The sequence below is a fragment of the Sphaeramia orbicularis genome, chromosome 11 (assembly GCF_902148855.1).
Source record: "Sphaeramia orbicularis chromosome 11, fSphaOr1.1, whole genome shotgun sequence".
Lineage (NCBI taxonomy): Eukaryota > Metazoa > Chordata > Actinopteri > Kurtiformes > Apogonidae > Sphaeramia > Sphaeramia orbicularis.
Genome location: NC_043967.1, coordinates 48,376,000 through 48,388,503, shown reverse-complemented (window position 1 = coordinate 48,388,503; position 12,504 = coordinate 48,376,000). Strand labels below are relative to the sequence as shown.

The 12,504-nt window shown below is 34.0% G+C and overlaps 1 protein-coding gene across 1 annotated transcript in view; it reads right to left on the bottom strand.

Annotated features, from left to right (window-relative positions):
- Positions 1 to 12,504, bottom strand: part of rnf19b (ring finger protein 19B) — a 100,072-nt gene that overhangs the window by 17,364 nt on the left and 70,204 nt on the right. Inside the window, exons 4-5 of the mRNA XM_030146683.1 lie at positions 2,853 to 2,997; positions 717 to 879 (exon numbers count right to left, since the gene is read on the bottom strand). Coding sequence (XP_030002543.1) covers positions 717 to 879; positions 2,853 to 2,997 — 308 coding nt within the window. The remainder of the gene's footprint in view (positions 1 to 716; positions 880 to 2,852; positions 2,998 to 12,504) is intronic.

Sequence of the window (12,504 nt, the reverse complement as noted above, 5' to 3'; positions counted from 1 at the left end):
TAAACTACTTTGGCTTAATTTTCCACTTCTTAATCTATTTTTTTTTTTTAATTTCCTATGTTGTTTTTATCAGATTTTAATTTGTCTTTGTCTTTGTGATGGTTGTATTTTCTTGTTCTTAGCCCGCTTTGTACCCTGTGTTATCAGTGTTTTTACTTATTTATTTCCTTGTTTTACGATTGGTGTACGGAACTTTGGCCAGCTGTAAAGCTCTTAAAGTGCTTTAGAAATAAAGTTGGTATGGTACGGTGTTTTTGTTTCTTTGTATTTGTTTTTCTGCTTTTTTTCCTTTCTATATTTTCAAATCTTTACTCTTTACTGCTGAAGTGCTTTTTCCAATGCTATAAATCTTATTTGTACAGTAAATTGGTATCATAAGACAGCTGTTTACTCTAAAGCTACACCACCCAGTGCATTTCCTCTTATACTTAACATTGTGATATATGATTTTTTTTGTGGGTAAAGTAAATTATATTTGGGGTTTCTTAGAAGTTAGGACACATTTTAAGCCAATTCAGTAAAAAAAATGAGGTTTAGAAGAATATGAAACTTTGCAAAGTGGAACACACTTAGAAAATCCGAAGTATCTGAAGTAGCTTTTGTCTGTGGTTCATATCCAGAATAAATATACAATGAAATGCTTGGTTGAAATGTATTTGTATCAGGGTTAAATACACGTGTTAATCGAGTTTATTCCTGCTCTAAACTTTCCTCACCTTGCGGCCGACGTAGACGGGGATGCCGATGACCATGGCGGGAACGGCGATGCCTGCGATGAGGGTGATGCCCACCGGAGCTCCGATCAGAGTCCCCAGCTGCCACAGGATCTTCTTCTTCCTGCTCCAAGGCTTCTTCCCCCAGAACGTACAGCCAGATGGACTGAATGAAGAGGAGGAGGAAGGATGATACAGAGCGACAGGTAAACACAGACAGAAGAAGAAAATGTTAAAACTCAGTTCAGATCAGTTTATTTCAGTCTGTATTGAAATTCTTCTAGAGTTAGTGCAAACAGTAACTAATGACAAAGCACTGATATAGGAAAAATAAAACTAGACTGACTGAAAAGCTGTCGACCGGAGCTGGAGTTTATTAAACCGACTCTTGTATGTATTAAAGCAAACAGCTGTTTATGTTGAAGTAACCCTGAAACTGTTATTTTTCTTTCTCCCTGCGGTTTCATGAATAGTTTCCTGGATATCGACAGAAAATGAAATAATAAGAAGAAACAAACACCCACACTGGAAAAAATGAAAATCATACCAAGTGTATTTTTCTCATCTCTAGTCAAAATATTTCATCACACTTAAAATAAGACATAATCACCTAAAGAGTAATGTTTCAGTGAGATATAAGAACTTATTTTTAGACAATAGAGCTTGAAAATCTTATTTCAAGTAATGTTACAAAGATAATTTTCACTTGTCTCATTGGCAGATTTTTGACTTGAATTAAGCAAAAAAAAAAAATGTTGAATTAAGCAAAACAAATCTGCCAATGGAACAAGTGAAAATGATCTTGGTAAGATTTCTTAAAAGAAGATTTTCCAGATCTATTGTCTAAAAAAAAGTTCTTATATCTCACTGAAAAGTTCCTCTTTAGGTGATTATGTCTTATTTTAAATGTGATGAGATATTTTGCCTAGAAATGAGAAAAATACACTTGGTAAGATTTTGATTTTTGCAGTGTAACTTCTGAGCCATTAATCCTATCAATCCATGTAAATAATTGGAGTAAAATACAGTTTTTCATCTTTTCATGGTCATCAGATATGACCCATTTGGACGTTCAGAGGCTCTGTAGTTACCGTGGAAACACCATCATCTTCCACAACATTGATTCACCAATAAAATCCATGGAATTTGATAAATGACAGTAGATGAAGACACTTGTTTATGTTTAGTTAATGATATATTTTGATGGAAAAAAAAAACACTTTCTTCAGTTTTCTTTATTTCTGACATAATAACCCTCAACTTTAATCTGAGCTTTTATGAATGTCTACATGATCAGTGAATTAAATATAGGAAAATACCTGATTTTCACTGAAAAATCCACTTGGTAAGATTTTGATTTTTTTCAGTGTAATTTCCAAATATGAATATTAATGTTATATTAACTATTTAATTCCACTGTATAACTTCATAATTATAATTACACACAACATTTTTGCACATTTATTTAGCTACAATTCTTTAAATTATCTATCTATCTATCTATCTATCTATCTATCTATCTATCTATCTATCTATCTATCTATCTATCTATCTATCTATCTATCTATCTATCTATCTATCTATCTATCTATCTATCTATCTATGTATTCTGATCATACATCCACACTTTTTTATTTGTTCACTGTTTTTTTAAAACATATTTTTTTAATATGTAAATTGAATTATACTTCATCATTTCCGTGTCAAAACTGTTCCACAGGTTTAACAGGTTTAATCTAACACACATACATATTTATCTTTAACAGACATACATCTACTTTTAGTTCTGATCCTTGTTTTTTTTTTTTTTTTTTCCAGTTCCATTCCGTGCATAATGACTCTATTTAACCTCAAACAACCTCTGACTACCATTTGGAAGTAAGTTATTTTGATCTTCATACATTATTTGTGCAGTTTTATAATCAACCAGGTTATGAAATTTTAATGCATGTAAATTAATCAATATTATATCTGTGTGTGTATGATAATCTGCTCTATTTACATCTATAATCTCTGTCTAGTGTTGCCTGTAAATTGGATTATTGTTGCTGTTGTATGTGTTTTATGAGGGAACAGTACAGTGTGCATCGACCGACACATTCAAAAGTGCGTAAAGGTCTGAGGAAAATGTGTTTGTACCTGAGGTAGTGCAGGTCAGAGATCTCCTTCATGCAGAGCCAGCAGAACTCGCAGCCGCACACGGCGCAGGTCATGTGATTACAGCTCCCGTCGTTCATCTTAATAATGTAGGCGCCGCAACGGGGGCACGGTTTGATATCATCAGCTGATAGACAGAAACAAAAAACAGTTCAGATGTCATTTTGTTAAAGCTCTTAACATTCCACGGAATCAAAACATTCAAAATAGCACATGTGGCTGTAATTATGAAACCAGAGAATATAAACATGGATGACAAATTACTAAAAAAAATGAATAAATGAGCAGAGAAACAATAGATGATTTAGGATGCGTCAACACATGTGGACTCTATGGTACAATCCCATCATGCTTTGTGGTAAATGTCACCACTTCTAATCCAAAACTATGACTCCCATTCAATCACATATTGTGTTTTACTGTTTAACAAAGAGTGAAGGGTAATGTTTTGAGTCCTTAAGTTTTATAAAATAGGTGATTTAAGTTATTTATTATTAGTTATTCATATTTACACATAAAACCGAGCTTTTCTTGACATGTTTTCCTGTTCCATCCCAGTCACATGATGAAACCTGTTGGCCTTGTGTATGTGTGTATGTGATGTCCTGAATAAACAGGAGTTCAGAATCTGTATTTATTTATTTATTTTTTAATCTATTTTTATTAATTATTTTTAGGACTTTTATTGCTTGTATTTTTGCACCAAGGATTGTATCCAATTATTTCATTCTTTTTTTTTTTTCATTTTATTTGTTTATTTCGAGCATTTACAGAATACGTGCAAATTCAAAATTCCAAAATCATTCATCTATGCTCTAAAAGGAGTGGGAAGAAGAAAAACTTAATTTCATTGCACTCATGCAATAACAACAATTCTTTTCTGTTCTATTCTATTCTATTCTATTCTATTCTATTCTATTCTATTCTATTCTATAACTAGCCATAATACTGAAAATTAAGGTGCATCAAGAATCTTTTACAAGTGAATCTTAATCAAATTGAAATGTCAGGCCACTGAAGAGGAATACAAAATTTCCATGACTAAAAAAAGCAGAGTTGATCCATTTGATTCTGTATAAAAACTGTAAAAGGAGAAGCTCCACATGACATTTATAGAGGGTTCATTTTTGCTTCAACAGAGCAGTGATGGAAGTTTATCTGCATGTGGAGCTACAGAGGTCGACAAGAATAGATGAGTGTGATGTTTGTGTATCAGTGAAAAGAAAAACAGATAAAACAGAGGAGCAGCTCTTGTTTATGGGACTAATTTTTTTTTTTATATACTTCACTTGTATTTGTTTTAGTATAAGGTATAAAACAAACAGAAATGATCCCAGGTACATTCAGACATTTACATACTGTTCACTGTCCACAGATTGGATGAAAAAGGCCCATTTTTCCCAATATTTTACACCCTTTTGTTGTTGTAGGCGGAGATTGTAGGTCATCATTTCTATTAAATGGATGTGATTGACAGTTTTTATTACCAGGGTGACTGAGGGATGATCCTGTTTTAGCCAATATTTGGTCATGGCTTTTTTGCCTGCAGCAAGCAGTATTCTACACAGATACAGAATATATGTCACTTTTACATAATTCCTCTGAGGGAATGCTAAGAAAACAAAGTAGCCAATGATATCAATGATATTTTTTGGTAGTGCAGGGTGACATGGGTTGGGTTCCTGGTGCAATTCAAAGAAAATGTGAAATGGTTAGATTATGGAATCGAATTATTAATATGCCAGATAATGGAATAACCAAAAAAGTATTTGGCTGGAGTAAGACAAGGTCCCCTTGGGCGGCAGAGGTCAGATCTGTCTTTGCAGAAGCACAACTTCAATATGTACAGGGTGGGGAAGCAAAATGTACAATGAACATTGAGTTGTTTTTTCTCAGCAGGCACTACGTCAATTGTTTTGAAACCAAACATATATTGATGTCATAATCATACCTAACACTATTATCCATACCTTTTCAGAAACTTTTGCCCATATGAGTAATCAGGAAAACAAACGTCAAAGAGTGTGTGATTTGCTGAATGCACTCGTCACACCAAAGGAGATTTCAAAAATAGCTGGAGTGTCCATAAAGACTGTTTGTAATGTAAAGAAGAGAATGACTATGAGCAAAACTATTACGAGAAAGTCTGGAAGATACTATTAAAGAAGAATGGGAGAAGTTGTCACCCGAATATTTGAGGAACACTTGCGCAAGTTTCAGGAAGCGTGTGAAGGCAGTTATTGAGAAAGAAGGAGGACACAGAATAAAAACATTTTCTATTAAATTTTCTTGTGGCAAATAAATTCGCATGACTTTCAATAAACTAATTGGTCATACACTGTCTTTCAATCCCTGCCTCAAAATATTGTAAATTTTGCTTCCCCACCCTGTAGTATTAATAAGATCAGAGCTAACCTAATGTCTGCTTTTGAAGAAAAATGGATGAATGGGATCCTGACTAAACCGAAGCTGCGGACATACATTCAACTAAAAAACACCTATAAAACAGAATTTTATGTCAGTGCAAATTTGACCAGGAACCAAAGGTCCCTAACTGCTCAGTTGCGAACAGGAATCCTTCCCTTGGCCTTAGATACTGGGAGATTCACCCAAACCCCAGAAGAAAACAGACTTTGTGGACTGTGTGATTTGGGGGAAGTGGAAAAAGAATCACATTTTCTTTTGTATTGTCCTCTATATGATGAACTGACAGCCTCTTTGTTTGATGATATGTGTATCCGAAATCCTGATCTGTTCTGGAGCACTGATGATGACAAGATGAAATGGTTGTTTAGTTCTAATGTATAGAAATTAGCATTATTTGTTTGTAAAGCCTGGAAAAAGCGGCAGATGTGTTTGTTTAAATAGGTCAGTATTTTGTTTTGTTCATATCTATTGTACCTGTTGTCTGGTGTTTGATTTTTGGTTTGTATTTTTGGTGTCTTATAAGCCCATGTAAGGGCTGGGCATGTTTTTTATGCAAGACACAATAATAAAAACATTCATTCATTCATTCATATCAAAATGGAACACCAAAAACTGAATACATCAATTTGATCATATTTTATGTGACGAATATTGTCAATGCAGCAACTACAGCCATCCAACCATCCATTTGGTTTGAGCTTTGGGGGTGGATTTATTGCTTCTTTTTAACCACAAGTGACAATATTTGGACAAAAGGGGCGGATCCGACCTTTCTGGGATGATATATTTGTTGCTGTGAACACAGTTTCAACCAAACGTTTTCTAAAGATTTAAAGTTTGCTATTTTAGGTGAAATCCCAAAAAGTTTAGAGGGAAATAAATGAAAATACCTCTTGCGAGTTTTACTAATGCCAGCCATTAAATGCATCACTTTTGAGTGGTTGAAACCTGAACCTCCAACATAACATTTGGATTGAGAAAGTGAGGGAGATCTATCAGATGGAGCAAATTACTTATGCACTTATAATTCAGGGAGAGATGTTTACAAAGAGATGGAGTTCCATGATTAAGCTTTTAATGCAATAAGTATTCAGAAGTGGTTGTATACATGTGTGTTTTTTTTATTTTTTTTGTCATTCATGTTTCATTTGTGATTAATTGTAATCAATATCTACTGCAGATATAGTTGGGTTTTTTTCATGTTTACCGTATGGGGATGTTTGATTAGATTAGTTAATGTATGTAAAATGTCTTGTATATTTATATGAGCAAAACCAAATAAAAATTAAGTTTTTAAAAAAGGGGCGGAGCCATGGGAACCCAGAGGATCAGAGGTGAGTTAATACTAAGTGGTGGCTTAATCAGTCACAGTGTACCAGGAGTATTTTACAGCGTTGTTAGTGGAACCTATTAAACCCAAACTACACTGGAGCTGTCAGTCTGGAAAAATATTTTATTAAATCAGCTGAAGCTCTGAAAATCCAACTTGGCAGGCATGTAACCTGTCAAACCGACCTGTCACTCAAACCCCTGAGATCTAATTAGTGGAGGAAAAATGTAAAGATGGACCACCACATCACCTATTAGTGAAAACGGATGAGTCCAGAATAACTGCAGGGAAGAAATATTATTTTTTAGAAAGAACTTTATGATATGGAGCTGCCTCTAGAGGCCATCAGTGGTATTACAACTCTAAGATATTTCATCCTTGGTTGACACGTCTCTTCAGCCCATTTGAGACGATTCTCCACCATCATCATCAAAACAGATAAGGAAATATCTTTTGTTAGAGTCAGACTGAAGAATCAATCTGCTTTAGAGGCGATGAGAAATGTTATGTTGGTTTTCCTTTTCATTTGTGTGAAATTTGTCAACTTTTTCTGTCATTTTTTGGGTTGCATTTCTCACTTTTTCATATTTTTATCCAGGATTTAGTGTGAAAACAACAGAATCAAGACACCAAAACATTTAACTTGTCTGTAATTGCCTATTATCTCTGTCCATTTATAACACCTTACATTAATATTTCCTTTAATTTACCTCCCAGTTGTATGTTTTTTTTATTTTGAATATAACATTAAAAGCAAAACAAGAACATTTTTATATAAAAAGAAAAGAAAACATATTCGAAAAGAAGCCCCCTTACCCCATCCTTCTACTTATCCTAAATTCCCATGTCAGCGCCCATAAGTAACTCAACAAATCCCACACATATCAGACTAAATGCTAAAAAAAAATGCTATACATATCAAAAATAGACTCTGTCCATTTTGCAACAGTATCACACATCAAAATAAACTCTGTCCCTTTCTAACAATAATACACATATCAAAAATAAACTCTAAACTTTACACATCCTTAACTTAAATGACATTAAACTTTCAGTAAAATATGATTTAAGTGTATCAAAAATACAATTCCTTAATTCGGATGTGTAATATTATTCTACAACATCCTGACTTTATCTATTATAACTTTGTAGAACGTGAGAAGATGTAATATTTCACAGTTGTATGTGTGAAATCTTAACACAATCATTAACAGTTTTTTTCATTTTCCAATATTCTGACTATGATCTACTATTATTAACCTATAACATGGATAAATGAGTGGATGTACTCTTCTACTTTTCCATTATTGCACAGCTTAAAGTCCAGGAAATTTGACTTTAAACAAACTGTTTAAATGTGACTAGTAGAAAACTGTACTGTAGAAAATGTCCCAGTTTCCTCAGTTGGCAGCAAAATCAAAGCTCATTAGTGTAATGGATTGGACAATTGCAGCACTTTGTCCTTTAATGCATTTCGAAGGAAAGAACGCCAGAAGAGAAGTCAATTTTTTCGTCGGGCGTGTGTGTTTGGAATCTGGATTCTGGGAGCGTTCTCTGCTCTTTAAAGGGCATTTTGGCATTTTAACTCAAACAGACTCTGGCATATCTGATCGAAGCCCGTGTGTTTGTGTGTTGTTTTTGCTTGTGCACTCTGTATTCTGCTGACACAACTCCACACGCTGTTTTTTACCCTTGTTTTTATTATCCCTTACTCTGTGTTTTCTGTTCTTATCTCTCGACGTCTGTTCTATCGTTCTTTGTACATCTATCTGTATCTGAAACGACTAAACTCCGGTATAAACAGACAGAGCGAGAGGAAGCAGAAAACTGGTGGGGTTGTTTTGTGACTCAGTTTGTTGATTGATGTCAGTGTCTTTAAATACTTGGCGGAGAGAAGCAGACTGGAAGCAGCGAATTAGAGAGAGAGGAACGGCTGAGGACAGCTGGAGGGATTTACTTAATAGATTTTTAATCAAAACAGGATTAAAGATGCTCGTATTTTGAGATGTTTGCGAGCTCTAGGTTGCTTACTGAGGTTTTTATGTTTATACGATATAGAATAAAAGATAGAGTTGCTGAAGGTGACTGTCAATCTGAACCCATAAAGACCCAGTGCTACTTTTGTGGCACTTCCCAAATGACCTTTTCTCTCTATTTTAAACTGTCTTAAAGGATTTTTACCACCATTTATTATAATATTATCCACTGTATTTTATGTTTTTTTCAGTTAAAATCATGTATTTTCCTATATTTAGTTCACTGATCATGTAGTTTAGGGGTGTCAAACTCATTTTAGTTCAGGGGCCACATTCAGCTAAATTTGATCTTAAGTGGGCCGGACCAGTGAAATAATAACATAATAATATATAAATAATGTCAACTCAAAACTTTTCTCTATGTTTAAGAGTGAAAAAGTAAATTTACATTATGAAAAGGTTTACATCTACAAACTATCCTTTCAAACAATGTGAATAACATGAACAAACTGAAAAAAATAAATGTAATTTTAACAATTTTCTGCCTCAGTTTATCATTTTACATATGTACATTATAACATACAGATCACAGTAGATCAACAAATACACAAAACATTTAAAATAACAAACAGAATCTTGTTAAAATTGTACTTATTTCTCTTAAGACATTTCAGGTAGTTCATATTTGTTCAGGTTACATTTTTTGCGAAATTATTCTTTGTTTTAGTGGAAATACATGCAAATATTTACATTTACAAAGAGAACAATTTGGAGTGGTCATTATTTATATGTTATTATGATAGTATTTTACTGGTCCTGCCCACTTGAGATGAATTGGTCTGAATGTGGAACCTGAACTAAAATGATTGTTAATATTTTAGTGTAATTTTTGCTTTTCACAAATTCATCCCAAGGGCTGGACTGGACCCTTTGGTGGGCTGGATTTGGCCCTCAGGCCGCATGTTTGACACCTGTGATGTAGATATTCATCAAAGCTTAGAGTAAATTCAATGGTTATTACATCAAAACAAGAAAAAAATATTTTTTCATTAAAATATATCTTTAACAGGTTTATATTTTTAAATTTCCTTCTGATGTAACAGGGTCTCATATTGAACCTGAGGTAACAATTGCAATATTTGGCATTACATCACATTCTTTTCATTTTAACCAAAAATCTAAAAGCCTGATTGCCTTCACCACTCTTCTAGCTCGTAGACTAATGCTACTTAAATGGAAAGATGAACAACCTCCAACATTTAAATCTTGGTTTCTGGATTTTTTACATCATTTAGCATTGGAAAGAAATTAGATATTCCATAAGAGGATGTACCACTAAGTTTTTCAGTACCTGGCAACCTGTTCTGAATCACATAAAAGAGGTAGATCCCTCACTTATTTCACAGTAGTCTTATTAATACGAGTCTGTGACTAATATTCATGTTCCTTATTTATTTTTTATTATTGTTAATTATCATCTTTTTATGGTGCAACAGGGTGGGAATGTTCATGGGTTTGGGTATAAAAAAAAAAAAAAACAATGACTGTATCATGCTTTTCTGGATGACTCAATATGTAATAAAAACACTTTGGACCAAAAAAAAAATATAAATATCATTAACTGAGGATAAACCAAGTATCTCCATCCACTGTCACTGATGCAACTCCATGGGTTTTACTGGTGAATCAATGTTGGAGAAGATGACGGTGATGAACGTCCAAATGGGTCATACTGTATCTGATGACCATGAAAAAATGACAAACTACATTTTGCAATAACTATTTACATGTACTGATGGGATTAGTGGATCAACAGGTATTACATATTTTAGATCAGTAGATGCTTTCGGTCAGTGGTGGGGGTTTGGGTCTTTATGGGTTAAAAGCAGTGACATAAACAGACACGTCTTAAACTAATTATTTGTCAAAAGTCCAAACATGATTTTAAATAAAAGAGTTTTTCATGAGGAAAAGAACTTAAGTCACAATGTACAACCATGTGACTTGATATATTCAATCGGTTCATTATTAGAACATCCAGGGGTGGATTGGAACCTAGTACTTTCACTCTTAAAGCTGCAGTGTTTGATGGTTTTGGGTGCTACTGAGCTAAAAGTCTATAATTGCCTTTCAGTATCTTAGTCAAGTATTCAGAGAGGAAACACAATGATACTGACTTCTGTAGGTTTTGTTACCAAGCTGCACAAAATCTATTATGTGACACATAATTTTGTTAATTTTCAGACACATAGGAGGTTAAACTTATGACTGACAACATAGCAGCAGAGTCATCACAAATAACTTTGGCAGTGGATCAAATTTTATTCCCGTGTGTTTCTGATGTACGCTGAAGAACAATTATAATCCTTTTTTTTTTTTTTTTGGAATTATCTTTTTATTATTTTTTTGAGGAAGCATTATCATACCAGCATTTTACATCAAGTATACAATTTATATATATGTAAGTTATATATATGTAATTAAAAACAACCAAAAAAATGAAAACAAACTCATACCGGGGAGCAATTATAATCATTTTCTAAGTTTGAAAGATTTTTTAAAGAAGGTTTTTGCCGGTTGCTGATCAGATGTTTTTTATATTACTTTTCTACAGCTTCATGAAACAGCATCAGGTTCATCTATATTTATACCCAGTCCACTCTAACATGGATATTCCTCTAAAAACAGATATTTTCTTCATTTTTGAAAAATTCTGTCCGCGCAATCTTAGTTTTCCAGAATATCTATGAGCCTGTTTACATGCACACCAGTACTCTGATCATTACCCGATTTCTTTAGTTGTCAGATTATTCACCTGACCATGTAAACAGGATAATCTGATATGCTTTATTAGATAACAGCAGTAATCTGATTATAAGAAATCAGATTAACACACCTGGATTTCTTCCCAATACTCCGATGTCTTCCTCCATGTACACAGGTTAATCTGATTTATGTGCAAACACAATTAAAACTGTGGAGAACGGATGTTACATAGTCAAACGCGAGCCGGACAACAACAGGAAGTTTAAGTCTACCATCACTACATACGTATGTACTCCAAAAGAAATCCGATAATGGACTGGGGCTAAACCAGAGTTTATTGATTATTGCATTTCTTAAGTGCATGTAATCGGATCATTACAATTATCCGATTACTCCCCGTTATCTGACTTCTATGGTCATGTAAACAGGGTCAATGTCCACATGTTACAACACTCAAACAAACCATAGTTATTGTTGTCCAACCTGTGGACACTGTGGATAAAACTGGATGTAGCAGAGGCTTTAATCTGTCATGAAGGTGAAACAGCAACAAGTTCAGTTGTAAACATGTGTTACATTAAACTATAAACAACATATGAAGCAGTTCAACCGTGAAATGAACCCAAAAAATATAATATATAATAGTAACACCAACAGGGATCATTTTACTGGACAGTTACTACCTTTAATTTATATACTTGAGTACATTTTACTGATAATACATACTTTTACTAACTTCTATTTATCTCATATTGTGATATTAATACTTTTAATCTAAATAAAGCACCTGGATGCCATTTCCAGCACTGAAACGAACCAACCTGAGGAAGTTTAGACTAAAATGTTGCAGTGACATTAAAAAATGCTGTATGACAGGATGCAGGGTGCTGCAGTCATGAAAGTATCAAGTGGGGAGGCTGTGATAAAAATAGGGCCTCATGCTTGGTTGAACGCCGTACGCTTCCCCAGCGGTGGGAGCGTCAGCGAGCTGGTACAACAGATGCGAGACGGGTTTGACTCAGCGCTCTGACAGACTGGCATGTGATAAAGACTGACAGACATAAAGAGACAGAGAGGCGGAAAGTTTTCAGAGGTGTGAAAAAAACAGTCTCAGATCTGAAAATGCTGGGGGAGA